Below are 14,489 nucleotides of genomic sequence, written 5' to 3'. Positions count from 1 at the left end.
CAGTACTGAGGGAGTGCCGCACTGTCAGAGGGTCAGGGCTGAGGGAGCGCCGCACTGTCGGAGGGTCAGTACTGAGGGAGTGCCGCACTGTCTGAGGGTCAGGGCTGAGGGAGCGTTGCACTGTCAGAAGGTCAGTATTGAGGGAGCACCGCACTGTCGGGGGTCAGTACTGAGGGAGCGCCGCACTGTCGGAGGGTCAGGGCTGAGGGAGCGTTGCACTGTCAGAGGGTCAGTATTGAGGGAGCACCGCACTGTCGGGGGTCAGTACTGAGGGAGTGCCGCACTGTCAGAGGGTCAGTACTGAGGGAGTGCCGCACTGTCAGAGGGTCAGTACTGAGGGAGCGCTGCACTGTCGGAGAGTCAGTGCTGAGGGAGCGCCGCACTGTCGGAGGGTCAGTACTGAGGGAGTGCCGCACTGTCGGAGGGCCAGTACTGAGGGAGTGCCGCACTGTCGGAGAGTCAGTGCTGAGGGAGCGCCGCCCTGTCGGAGGGTCAGGGCTGAGGGAGCGCCGCACTGTCGGAGGGTCAGTACTGAGGGAGTGCCGCACTGTCGGAGGGTCAGTACTGAGGGAGTGCCGCACTGTTGGAGGGTCAGTACTGAGGGAGCGCTGCACTGTCGGAGAGTCAGTGCTGAGGGAGTGCCGCACTGTCAGAGGGTCAGTACTGAGGGAGTGCCGCACTGTCAGAGGGTCAGTACTGAGGGAGCGCTGCACTGTCGGAGAGTCAGTGCTGAGGGAGCGCCGCACTGTCGGAGGGTCAGTACTGAGGGAGTGCCGCACTGTCAGAGGGTCAGGGCTGAGGGAGCGCCGCACTGTCGGAGGGTCAGTACTGAGGGAGTGCCGCACTGTCTGAGGGTCAGGGCTGAGGGAGCGTTGCACTGTCAGAAGGTCAGTATTGAGGGAGCACCGCACTGTCGGGGGTCAGTACTGAGGGAGCGCCGCACTGTCAGAGGGTCAGTACTGAGGGAGTGCCGCACTGTCAGAGGGTCAGTACTGAGGGAGCGCTGCACTGTCGGAGAGTCAGTGCTGAGGGAGCGCCGCACTGTCGGAGGGTCAGTACTGAGGGAGTGCCGCACTGTGAGAGGGTCAGTACTGAGGGAGGGCCACACTGTCGGAGGGTCAGGGCTGAGGAAGCGCCACACTGTCGGAGGGTCAGTACTGAGCGAGCGCGACACTGTGAGAGGGTCAGTACTGAGGGAGCGCCACACTGTCGGAGGGTCAGTACTGAGGGAGCGCCACACTGTCGGAGGGTCAGTACTGAGGGAGTGCCACACTGTCAGAGGGTCAGTACTGAGGGAGCGCTGCACTGTCGGAGGGTCAGTACTGAGTGAGCGCGGCACTGTCAGAGGGTCAGTACTGAGGGAGTGCCGAACTGTCAGAGGGTCAGTACTGAGTGAGCGCCGCACTGTCGGAGGGTCAGTACTGAGTGAGCGCCGCACTGTCGGAGGGTCAGGGCTGAGGGAGCGCCGCACTGTCGGAGGGTCAGTACTGAGGGAGCACCGCACTGTCGGAGGGTCAGTACTGAGGGAGTGCCGCACTGTCGGAGGATCAGTACTGAGGGAGCACCGCACTGTCGGAGGATCAGTACTGAGGGAGCGCCGCACTGTCGGAGGGTAAGGGCTGAGGGAGCGCCGCACTGTCGGAGGGTCAGTGCTGAGGGAGCGCCGCACTGTCGGAGGGTCAGTACTGAGGGAGCACCGCACTGTCGGAGGGTCAGGGCTGAGGGAGTGCCGCACTGTCGGAGGGTCAGTACTGAGGGAGCGCTGCACTGTCGGAGGGTCAGTACTGAGGGAGCACTGCACTGTAGGAGGGTCAGGGCTGAGGGTGTGCCGCACTGTCGGAGGGTCAGTACTGAGGGAGCGCCGCACTGTCGGTGGGTCAGTACTGAGGGAGCGCCGCACTGTCGGAGGGTCAGTACTGATGGAGCGCCGCACTTTCGGAGGGTCAGTGCTGAGGGAGTGTCGCACTGTCGGAGGGTCAGTGCTGAGGGAGTGTCACACTGTTGGAGGGTCAGTACTGAGGGAGTGTCGCACTGTCGGAGGGTCAGTGCTGAGGGAGTGTCTCACTGTCGGAGGGTCAGTGCTGAGGGAGTGTCGCACTGTCGGAGAGTCAGTACTGAGGGAACGTCGCACTGTCGGAGGGTCAGTGCTGAGGGAGTGTCGCACTGTCGGAGGGTCAGTGCTGAGGGAGCGCCGCACTGTCGGAGGGACAGTGCTGAGGGAGTGCAGCACTGTCAGAGAGTCAGTACTGAGGGAGTGCTGCACTGTCGGAGGGTCAGTGCTGAGGGAGTGCCGCACTGTCGGAGAGTCAGTACTGAGGGAGTGTCGCACTGTCGGAGGGTCAGTGCTGAGGGAGTGTCGCACTGTCGGAGGGTCAGTGCTGAGGGAGTGTTGCACTGTCGGAGGGTCAGTGCTGAGGGAGTGTTGCACTGTCGGAGGGTCAGTACTGAGGGAGTGCCGCACTGTCAGAGGGTCAGTACAGAGGGAGTGCCGCACTGTCGGAGGGTCAGTGCTGAGGGGGCGCCGCACTGTCGGAGAGTCAGTGCTGAGGGAGCGCCGCACTGTCGGAGGGTCAGTACTGAGGGAGTGTCGCACTGTCGGAGGGTCAGTGCTGAGGGAGCGCCGCACTATCGGAGGGTCAGTACTGAGGGAGTGCCGCACTGTCGGAGGGTCAGTGCTGAGGGAGCACCGTACTGTCGGAGGGTCAGTGCTCAGGGAGTGCCGCACGGTCGGAGGGTCAGTACTGAGGGAGCGCCGCACTGTCGGAGGGTCAGTGCTCAGGGAGTGCCGCACGGTCGGAGGGTCAGTACTGAGGGAGTGCCGCACTGTCGGGGGTCAGGGGGTCAGGGCGACGCTATTTCTCAGAACGTCACAAGATCTCTGCAAATGTTTCTGATTCATTTTTTCTCTTTTCTTGCAGCTCGAATTGCCTCATATGGAGATTACATCGACAGCAAGTAAGTGATGTCACGTCAACTGTGAACCAGAGAGAAAGGTCTGAGAATGAGAGAGAGAGAGACTGGGGGAGAGAGAGACTGGGGGAGAGAGAGAGAGACTGGGGAGAGAGAGAGAGAGAGAGAGACTGGGGGGGGGGGGGGGGGGGAGAGAGAGAGAGACTGGGGAGGGAGAGAGAGAGACTGGGGAGGGAGAGAGAGAGACTTGGGAGAGAGAGAGAGAGACTGGGGAGGGAGAGAGAGAGACTGGGGGAGAGAGAGAGAGAGACTGGGGGGGAGAGAGAGAGAGAGAGACTGGGGGGGGAGAGAGAGAGACTTGGGAGAGAGAGAGAGGGAGACTGGGGAGGGAGAGAGAGAGACTTGGGAGGGAGAGAGAGAGACTTGGGAGAGAGAGAGAGGGAGACTGGGGAGGGAGAGAGAGAGACTGGGGAGGGAGAGAGAGAGACTGGGGAGGGAGAGAGAGAGAGACTGGGGAGGGAGAGAGAGAGACTGGGGAGGGAGAGAGAGAGAGACTGGGGAGGGAGAGAGAGAGAGACTGGGGAGGGAGAGAGAGGGAGACTGGGGAGGGAGAGAGAGACTGGGGAGAGAGAGAGACTGGGGAGAGAGAGAGAGACTGGGGAAGAGATAGAGACTGGGGAGAGAGAGAGAGACTGGGTGGGGGGGGAGGGGAGAGAGAGAGAGAGACTGGGAAGGGAGAGAGAGAGACTGGGGAGAGAGAGAGAGACTTGGGAGGGAGAGAGAGAGAGAGACTGGTGAGGGAGAGAGAGAGACTGGGGAGAGAGAGAGACTGGGGAGAGAGAGAGAGACTGGGTGGGGGGGGGGAGAGAGAGACTGGGGAGAGAGAGAGACTGGGGAGAGAGAGAGAGACTGGGTGGGGGGGGGGGCGGAGAGAGAGAGAGAGACTGGGAAGGGAGAGAGACTGGGGAGAGAGAGAGAGACTGGGGAGGGAGAGAGAGAGACTGGGGAGAGAGAGAGACTGGGAAGGGGGAGGGGAGAGAGAGAGAGAGACTGGGAGGGAGAGAGAGAGACTGGGAGGGAGAGAGAGAGACTGGGGAGAGAGAGAGAGACTGGGGAGGGAGAGAGAGAGACTGGGGAGAGAGAGAGACTGGGGAGAGAGAGAGACTGGGAAGGGGGAGAGAGACTGGGTGGGGGGGGGGGAGAGAGAGAGACTGGGGAGAGAGAGAGACTGGGGAGAGAGAGAGAGACTGGGTGGGGGGGGAGAGAGAGAGAGAGACTGGGAAGGGAGAGAGACTGGGGAGAGAGAGACTGGGGAGGGAGAGAGAGAGACTGGGGAGAGAGAGAGACTGGGAAGGGGGAGAGAGAGACTGGAGAGAGAGAGAGAGACTGGGGAGAGAGAGAGAGAGACTGGGGAGAGAGAGAGACTGGGAAGGGGGAGAGAGAGACTGGGGAGAGAGAGAGAGAGAGAGACTGGGAAGGGGGAGAGAGAGACTGGGGAGGGAGAGAGGGAGAGAGAGACTGGGGGAGAGAGAGAGAGACTGGTGGAGAGAGAGAGAGAGAGACTGGGAGAGAGAGAGAGATAGACTGGGGGAGAAAGAGAGAGAGAGAGAGACTGGGAGAGAGAGAGACTGGGGGAGAGTGAGAGAGAGACTGGGGAGGGGGAGAGAGAGACTGGGGAGGGAGAGAGAGACTGGGGAGAGAGAGACTGGGGAGGGAGAGAGAGAGAGACTGGGGAGGGGGAGAGAGAGACTGGGGAGGGAGAGAGAGACTGGGGAGAGAGAGACTGGGGAGGGAGAGAGAGAGACTGGGGAGAGTGAGAGAGAGAGTGAGAGAATGGGGGCAAGAGAGACTGGGGGAGTGAGAGAGAGAGAGACGGGATGGAGAGAGACAAAGAGATTGGGGAGAGAGAGTGAGAGAGACTGGGCGAAGAGAGAGTGAGAGACTGGGGGAGAGAGAGAGAGCCTGGGGAGGGAGAGAGAGAGAGAGAGACTGATGGAGCGAACGAAAGACTGGGGGAATGAGAGAGAGACTGAGGAAGAGCGAGAAAGAGATTGGGGAGTGAGAGTGAGAGAGACAGGGGGAGAGAGAGTGAGAGACTGGGGGAGAGAGAGAGAGACTGGGGAAGAGAGAGAGAGCCTGGGGAGGGAGAGAGAGAGAGAGAGACTGATGGAGTGAACGAAAGACTGGGGGAATGAGAGAGAGACTGGGGGAGAGAGAAAGAGACTGGGGAGAGAGGGAGACTGGGGAGGAAGAGAGAGACTGGGGAGGGAGGGAGAGAGAGAGAGACCGGGGAGGGAGAGAGTGAAATTGGGGAGGGAGAGAGAGCGAGATTGGGGAGGGAGAGAGAGAGATTGTGGAGGGACGAGAGAGAGACTGGGGAGGGAGAGAGAGAGAGAGATTGGGGAGGGAGAGAGAGAGATTGGGGAGGGAGAGAGAGAGAGACTGGGGAGGGAGAGAGCGAGAGACTGGGGAGGGAGAGAGAGAGCATCTGGGGAGGGAGGGAGAGAGAGAGAGAGACTGGGGAGGGAGGGAGAGAGAGAGAGACTGGGGAGGGAGAGAGAGAGATTGGGGAGGGAGAGAGAGAGAGAGACTGGTAGGGAGAGAGAGAGAGAGACTGGGGAGGGAGAGAGAGAGATGGGAGAGAGAGAGAGAGAGACTGGGGTGTTGTGTTCTGTTATGAATGATTCATAATTCTGTCTAGCAATGATTCAACAGCACTGCAGCTTGTAAAATCAGAATGATGTTTTGTGGTTAGTACAAATCTTATTCAGACTGAGTTATTGCAGAGTTTCTCTCGACTCGCCTGAAACTTGACTCATGTGTGACTGTCCTCGTGTACGCCTTAGTACTGCTGCCGCTGGCCGGATGTCACCTGACTGATATCTTGCACCACCTGCTGGTGGGAGGCCATGTAATATTATTGACAGGCATACCACCACATCCCCCTTCCTTGGAAGATATGCTGCGATTTTTGTTTTCAAACATTTATCTTTATACATTTGCGTTGTGCACAAACAATATGAACACATTTAACTAGGGTGTCCGTCCCTTTCACACAGCTCATTGTGCCCCCCTCATGGGATCACCCCTGCGATCATTTGGGCTGGTACCACACGTGCGCCACCAGCTTCTTTTGTTCCGTCTCTTGCTTCGCCGCTGTTTGCTGCTTCGCTGTACGTTTCCCGCCTCTGGCTTGTCAATCATCGCATCGACGTCTTCTCGTCTATGACCTGCCGCGCTCACAGCGCCTCTGCTGACTGACTTCCCCGTTGCCGCTGCAGCTCCTGTGTCCCGTTCCCCTGCGCTCCGCCCGCCCGCCTGTCTGTCCTTGTGTCACTCACTCTCTCTCTTTCTGTCGGTCTCCGAATGCTTGTCAGATCTGCCTGGATTTCTGATGAATCCTCATCGAATAACTGCACTATTATATCTCGCTGGGATTTGTTGAGCTCGGTTGGCCATCCGTCTTCTAGAACGGACAGTCGCTCACCTAAGTTCAGGGATTTACGTGCATCCGCTCCTGTCATGGACGCCATTTTTATGTCCACTATATAAAACGGTAACATGTATGCTGTGTCTTGGACTGATCGGATTTGGTCCACTGTCGGACACCAAAAACACTGTTTCACAAAATGACCAACATGGCCGCACCTGGAACAAATGTTTCCAAAGGCCGGACATTGCCGTGGGCCACGTCAATCGCCACATTCCTGGCACAAGATGGCGGCTCCGGTCGGCCGCTTAAAATGGCCGCCCGCACTGAGACCACTTTTTTTATGACGTGCATCACAGCACTAATGGCTTTGGCGCCTGTGGTAGTACCAGGTATTGCGGTACCTAAGAGGTGGATGACCATTGGTTAGACCCAGGAGCCTACCATTGGCTGTTGTACATAGCTCCGCCCTGAGAGGCGGAGTATAAGAACCGGTGCCATCCCAGCAGCCTTCACTTTCTGTATCGAAGCTGCTGGGGAAGAGTTCTAGCAGATTAAAGCCTTCAGTTATGGAATCACTTTGGCTTGAGTGTAATTGATTGCGCATCAATTAAATCTGCTACAACTTCAGTTGGAAGGATGGATCTCTGCATCAAACCGGAGTGCCTCCAGCTCAGCCCCCACGCGGACAGCTCTGCTGCTATTTTTAAACACTGGCTGGCGTGCTTTAAGGGCTCCCTCGACACGGCCGTAGGCACCCCCACGGAAGGACGGAAGATGCATCTCCTGCGCTCCCGGGTCAGCCCCGGGATCTACCCCCTTATCGAGGAGGCGGAGAACTACGCCGCCGCTATCGAATTGCTGGAAGGACATTGCATCCGCCCTGTAAACCAGGTCTACGCTTGTCACCTGCTGGCGACTAGGAGGCAAAGCCCCGAGGAAACGTTGGAAGATTTCGACCGGGCGCTACTGGTGCTGGGCCGAAACTGTGGCTTCCCGCCAGTTTCGGGGAGCGAGCACACGGAACTTTTGATCAGGGATGCTTTCGTGGCAGGTATGACCTCCCCCGATATCTGCCGAAGGCTCCTAGAAAGAGGCACTCTGGGACTTACAGAGGCACGGGCCCTGGCAGGGTCCATGGACGTTGCCTATAAAAACGCGCTGTCCTTTGCACCCAATCGCGCGGCGGGCCCCTGGGCTGCGTGGCACCCCGCAGCGGCAGCCGCTCAGACCTTCCCCTTGACCCCGCAAGCCTGCGCGGCGAGACGGCCCGCTAACGCTTCCGGACCCCGCTGTTTCTTCTGCGGGCAGGCGAATCATCCCCGCCGCGCTGCCCGGCCCGCAGTGCCGCCTGCAAAGGGTGCGGCAAGAAGGGCCACTTTGTGGGGGTCTGCCAGGCCCGCGCCGTGGCCGCGCTCTCCAGCGGCTATGGACCGCCGCGGCAACCCCCCCCTTCAGGCCCCAACCGGCCAGCACACACCGCCCCCCCCCCCCCATCCTAACACCACGTGCGACCCACGGACGCAGCCATCTTGCCCCCCCGGACGGGTGGGCGCCGCCATTTTGTCCATCGCCGACGCCATCTTCATCCTCGGACACCATGTGCGACCCATGGGTGACGCCATCTTGGAAGGGGCCCCAGGCCCCCAGCTCGGTCGACTACACGCTGCCCGATCTGAACTCGCAACTGCTTCATCTGGCCTCGGTAACACTGGACCAAAGTCGACCTCGGACACTCGCAACGGCTACAACGACGGTCCTCATCAATGGCCACGAGACGTCGTGCCTGATCGACTCTGGGAGCACGGAGAGCTTTATACACCCCGACACGGTAAGGCGCTGTTCACTTGTTACCCACCCTGTAAACCAAAGGATCTCCCTGGCCTCCGGGTCACACTCGGTGGAGATAAAAGGGTTCTGCCCAGCGAACCTCACTGTCCAAGGTAGGAAATTCAACAATTTCCACCTGTACGTCCTGCCGCACCTCTGCGCGGCTACCCTCCTGGGGCTGGATTTCCAATGCCATTTGCAAAGCCTGACATTTAAATTCGGCGGCCCTATACCCCCCTTACTGTCTGCGGCCTCGCGACCCTTAAGGTCGACCCGTCTTCCCTGTTTGCGAACCTCACCCCGGATTGCAAACCCGTCGCCACCAGGAGCAGACGGTACAGTGCCCAGGACCGGACCTTCATCAGGTCAGAGGTCCAAAGGCTGCTGAGGGAAGGGGTCATCGAAGCGAGCAACAGTCCCTGGAGAGCTCAAGTAGTGGTGGGAAAGACCGGGGAGAAACTTAGGATGGTCATTGACTACAGCCAGACCATCAACAGGTTTACGCAGCTGGACGCGTATCCTCTCCCCCGTATAGCCGACCTGGTAAACAGGATCGCACAATACAAGGTCTTCTCCACGGTGGACCTCAAGTCCGCCTACCACCAGCTACCCCCCCGCACTAGTGACCGCAAGTACACTGCTTTCGAAGCAGATGGACGGCTCTATCAATTTTTAAGAGTTCTCTTTGGTGTCACAAATGGGGTCTCGTCTTTCAGCGAGAGATGGACCGAATGGTTGACCGGTACGGCTTACGCGCAACGTTCCCGTATCTGGATAACGTCACCATCTGCGGCCATGACCAGCAGGACCACGACACCAACCTCCGCAAATTCCTCCAGACCGCGAAAATCCTTAACCTGACCTACAATAAGGATAAATGCGTGTTTAGCACCGACCGTCTCGCCATTCTAGGCTACGTAGTGCGAAATGGAGTCATAGGCCCCAACCCTGAGCGCATGCGCCTCCTCATGGAATTCCCCCTCCCTCACTGCCCCAAGGCCCTGAAGCGCTGCCTTGGGTTTTTCAGCTATTACGCACAATGGGTCCCCAACTACGCGGACAAAGCCCGACCCCTGATCCAGTCCACAACCTTTCCCCTGTCGACGGAGGCCCGCCAGGCCTTCAGCCGCATCAAGGCAGACATTGCTAAGGCCACGATGCGCGCCATCGACGGGTCCCTCCCCTTCCAGGTCGAGAGCGATGCGTCCGACGTAGCTCTGGCGGCCACCCTCAACCAAGCGGGCAGGCCCGTGACCTTCTTCTCCCGTACCCTCCATGCTTCCGAAATTTGCCACTCCTCGGTCGAAAAGGAGGCCCAGGCCATAGTGGAAGCTGTGCGGCACTGGAGGCATTACCTGGCCGGCAGGAGATTCACTATCCTCACGGACCAATGGTCGGTGGCCTTCATGTTCGATAATGCACAGCGGGGCAAGATCAAGAACGACAAGATCTTGCGGTGGAGGATCGAACTCTCCACCTTCAATTACGAGATCTTGTACCGTCCCGGAAAGCTGAACCAGCCTCCTGATGCCCTGTCCCGCGGCACACGTGCCAACGCACAAGTGGACCACCTCCGGGCCCTCCACGAGGACCTCTGCCACCCGGGGGTCACTCGATTCTTCCATTTCATTAAAACCCACAACCTGCCCTACTCCCTCGAGGAGGTCAGGACCGTCACCAGGGACTGCCAAATCTGCGCAGAGTGCAAACCGCACTCCCGGCTCCCATTCGCCATCCCTGCCCAGACATGACCACAACCACCGTCACCAAGGCCCTCCAGGGTATCTTTACACTGTTCGGTTTCCCCACATACATTCACAGTGATAGGGGGTCCTCCTTTATGAGCGACGAACTGCGTCAATTCCTGCTCAGCAAGGGCATTGCCTCGAGCAGGACGACCAGTTACAACCCCCGGGGAAACGGGCAGGTGGAGAGGGAGAACGGAACGGTCTGGAAGACAGTCCTGCTGGCCCTACGGTCCAGGGATCTCCCAGTCTCCCGCTGGCAGGAAGTCCTCCCGGTGGCCCTCCACGCCATCCGGTCGTCTCCTTGTTTTCCCCAGGAAGTCCTCCTCCGGGACCTCGCTCCCAACCTGGCTAGTGACACCCGGACCCATCCTGCTTCGGAAGCACGTGCGGGCACACAAGTCGGACCAGTTGGTCGAGAGGGTCCACCTGCTGCACGCTAACCCCCAGTACGCCTACGTACCGTTCCCTGACGGCCGGCAGGACACAGTCTCCCTTCGGGACCTGGCGCCCGCTGGAGCCCTATGCGCACCCGAACCATTGCCCCCACCCTCCCCACAGCACCTGACTCGAGGATCAGTACTCCCGCCGCTCCTGCCTAGGCCCGACCACACACCGGCGCCCCCTACATGCGCTTTCCCCCCCTGTCCACCTTTTGCCCCAACAGCGCCGCCTAGGGGTGACGAAGCTGCCAGGGAGGACGACATCACGCTCCCGGAGTCGCAACCGCCGGGACCCCCATCAGAATCGCCGCCAAGGCCCAGACGCTCCAGAAGGACGACCAGGCCACCCGCTCAACTGATTGCTGCACTGTGAACACTTTGTAAATACCCTCGACATCACGGTACCGACTGGTCATACCAAGCGAAAGGCGACTATTAACGCTGGCGACCACCCCCGCCGGGCTCTTTTTTAACAGGGGGTGAATGTGGTAGTACCAGGTATTGCGGTGCCTAAGAGGTGGATGAGCATTGGTTAAACCCAGGAGTCTACCATTGGCTGATCGACAATGGTCTCAGTTCAACAGGTCGGTTCTTCAGCCGATTTAACTTTGTCTTTCAGTTCGAATGTTACCTTCAAGTCTTCAGACCCCATTTGGTACTATGCTGTGTCCAATGATCTTGTCAAGGATTTGACAGAACTACTGATGTCTAAAATCAGAACGATGTTTTATTCATGTACACGTGGTTAAGTAATGATATGAACCTTATACAGACTGTGTTAATGCAGAGTTTCACTGGACTCTCCTGGAACTTGACTCATGTGTGACTGTCCTCGTGTACCTCTTACAACCTGCTGCCGCTGGCCGGATGTCACCTCACTGATATCTTGCACCACCTGCTGGTGGGAGGTCACACTGCTGAGTACGTGTAACATTATCTACAGGCATATCACCACATGGGGGGAGAGAGAGAGACTGGGAGAGAGAGAAAGACTGGGGAGAGAGAGAGCCCAACAGACTGGAGAGAGAGAGACTGGGGCGAAACCAGGAGATTGGGGAGGGAGAGTGAGAGAGAGAGGCTGGGGGATAGAGAGAGAAACTGGGGGCGGAGAGATTAGGGAGCGAGAGATTGGCAGGAAAGAGAGAGAAAGGGAGAGATTGGGGAGAGACGGGGAGAGACTGGGGAGAGAGAGGGAGAGACTGGGGAGGGAGAGAGAGACTGCGGGAAGAGAGAGAGACTGGGGAGAGAGAGAGACTAGGGAGAGGGAGAGAGAGGCTGGGGGAGAGAGAGAGACTGGGGAGAGAGAGAGACTAGGGAGAGGGAGAGAGAGGCTGGGGGAGAGAGAGAGAGAGACTGGGAGAGAGAGAGAGAGAGACTGGGAGGGAGAGAGAGAGAGAGACTGCAAGAGAGAAACCAAAAGAGAAAATGCTGGAAAATCTCAGCAGGTCTGGCAGCATCAGTAGGGAGAGAAAAGAGCTAACCTTTCGAGTCCAGATGACTCTTTATCAAAGAGAGAGAGACTGGGGAAGGAGAGAGAGAGAGAGACTGGGGAAGGAGAGAGAGAGAGACTGGGGAAGGAGAGAGAGAGAGAGACTGGGGAAGGAGAGAGAGAGAGAGACTGGGAAGGGAGAGAGAGAGAGAGACGGGGGGGGGGGGGGGGGGAGAGAGACTGGGGAGGGAGAGAGCGAGAGACTGGGGGAGAGAGAGAGAGAGAGAGAGAGACTGCGGAGGGAGAGAGAGAGAGACTGGGGAGGGAGAGAGACTGGGGAGGGAGAGAGAGAGAGAGACTGGGGAGGGAGAGAGAGAGACTGCGGAGGGAGAGAGAGAGAGACTGGGGAGGGAGAGAGAGAGAGAGACTGGGGAGGGAGAGAGAGAGAGAGACTGGGGCGGGAGAGAGAGAGTGACTGGGGAGGGAGAGAGAGAGAGAGACTGGGGAGGGAGAGAGAGACTGGGGAGGTGGGAGAGAGACTGCGGAGGGAGAGAGAGAGACTGGGGAGGGAGAGAGAGAGAGACTGGGGAGGGAGAGAGAGAGACTGCGGAGGGAGGGAGAGAGACTGGGGAGGGAGAGAGAGAGACTGGGGAGGGAGAGAGAGAGAGACTGGGTAGGGAGAGAGAGAGACTGCGGAGGGAGAGAGACTGGGGAGGGAGAGAGAGACTGGGGAGGGAGAGAGAGAGACTGGGGAGGGAGAGAGAGAGACTGGGGAGGGAGAGAGAGACTGCGGAGGGAGAGAGAGAGACTGGGGAGGGAGAGAGAGAGAGACTGAGGAGGGAGAGAGAGAGACTGCGGAGGGAGAGAGAGAGAGACTGAGGAGGGAGAGAGAGAGACTGCGGAGGGAGAGAGAGAGAGACTGGGGAGGGAGAGAGAGACTGGGGAGGGAGAGAGAGAGACTGGGGAGGGAGAGAGAGACTGGGGAGTGAGAGAGAGACTGGGGAGTGAAAGAGACAGACTGCGGAGGGAGAGAGAGAGAGACTGGGGAAGGAGACCGAGAGAGAGAGACTGGGGAGGGAGAGAGAGAGACTGGGGAGGGAGAGAGCGAGTGACTGGGGAGGGAGAGAGAGAGAGACTGGGGATGGATAGAGAGAGAGACTGGGGAGGGAGCGAGAGAGAGAGACTGGGGAGGGAGAGAGACTGGGGAGGGAGAGAGAGAGAAACCGGGGAGGGAGCGAGAGAGAGAGACTGGGGAGGGAGAGAGAGAGACTGGGGAGGGAGAGAGAGAGACTGCGGAGGGGGCGAGAGACTGGGGAGGAAGAGAGAGACTGGGGAGGGAGAGAGAGAGACTGGGGAGGGAGACAGAGAGAGACTGGGGAGGGAGAGAGAGTGAGAGACCGGGGAAGGAGACAGAGAGAGAGAGACTGCGGAGGGAGAGAGAGAGAGACTGGGGAGGGAGAGAGAGACTGGGGAGGGAGAGAGAGAGACTGGGGAGGGAGAGAGAGACTGGGGAATGAGAGAGAGCGAGACTGGGGAAGGTGACCGAGAGAGAGAGACTGGGGAGGGAGAGAGAGAGACTGGGGAGGGAGAGAGAGAGACTGGGGAGGGAGGGAGAGAGAGAGAGAGACTTGGGAGGGAGAGAGAGAGAGAGAGAGACTGGGGAGGGGGAGAGAGACTGGGGAGGGAGAGAGAGAGACTGGGGAGGAAGAGAGAGAGAGACTCGGGAGGGAGAGAGAGAGACTGGGGAGGGAGAGAGAGAGACTGCGGAGGGGGAGAGAGACTGGGGAGGAAGAGAGAGACTGGGGAGGGAGAGAGAGAGACTGGGGAGGGAGACAGAGAGAGCGAGACTGGGGAGGGAGAGAGAGCGAGAGACCGGGGAAGGAGACAGAGAGAGAGAAACTGCGGAAGGAGACAGAGAGAGAGAGACTGTGGAGGGAGAGAGAGACTGGGGAGGGAGAGAGAGACTGGGGAGGGAGAGAGAGAGACTGCAGAGGGAGAGAGAGAGAGACTGGGGAGGGAGAGAGAGAGAGACTGGGGAGGGAGAGAGAGAGAGAGACTGGGGAGGGAGAGAGAGAGAGACTGGGGAGGGAGAGAGAGAGACTGGGGAGGGAGAGAGAGAGAGACTGGGGAGGGAGAGAGAGAGAGACTGGGGAGGGAGAGAGAGAGAGACTGGGGAGGGAGAGAGAGAGAGACTGGGGAGGGAGAGAGAGAGAGAATGGGGAGGGAGAGAGAGAGAGACTGGGGAGGGAGAGAGAGAGAGACTGGGGAGGGAGAGAGAGAGAGAATGGGGAGGGAGAGAGAGAGAGACTGGGGAGGGAGAGAGAGAGAGACTGGGGAGGGAGAGAGAGAGAGACTGGGGAGGGAGAGAGAGAGAGACTGGGGAGGGAGAGAGAGAGAGACTGGGGAGGGAGAGAGAGAGAGACTGGGGAGTGAGAGAGAGAGAGACTGGGGAGGGAGAGAGAGAGAGACTGGGGAGGGAGAGAGAGAGAGACTGGGGAGGGAGACAGAGAGAGAGAGACTGGGGAGGGAGACAGAGAGAGAGAGACTGGGGAGGGAGAGAGAGCGAGAGACCGGGGAAGGAGACAGAGAGAAACTGCGGAAGGAGACAGAGAGAGAGAGACTGGTAATGCTCTATCAATTACCACAAGGACGAGCGTAGTGAATAATCGAGGCTTTATTGAGCTAAGATGTTGTGCCTCCTG

At 59.1% G+C, this 14,489-nt stretch overlaps 1 protein-coding gene across 1 annotated transcript in view; it reads left to right on the top strand.

Moving 5' to 3' along the window:
• Window positions 1-14,489, top strand: part of LOC140395888 (uncharacterized) — a 145,885-nt gene that overhangs the window by 74,860 nt on the left and 56,536 nt on the right. Inside the window, exon 3 of the mRNA XM_072483958.1 lies at window positions 2,919-2,955. Within this exon, the coding sequence (XP_072340059.1) occupies window positions 2,919-2,955 (37 nt within the window). The remainder of the gene's footprint in view (window positions 1-2,918; window positions 2,956-14,489) is intronic.

Source organism: Scyliorhinus torazame, chromosome 19 (assembly GCF_047496885.1).
Source record: "Scyliorhinus torazame isolate Kashiwa2021f chromosome 19, sScyTor2.1, whole genome shotgun sequence".
NCBI classification, from domain to species: Eukaryota; Metazoa; Chordata; class Chondrichthyes; order Carcharhiniformes; family Scyliorhinidae; genus Scyliorhinus; species Scyliorhinus torazame.
The sequence above is the reverse complement of the archived record's forward strand: the minus strand, read 5'-3'. Positions and strand labels throughout refer to the sequence as shown.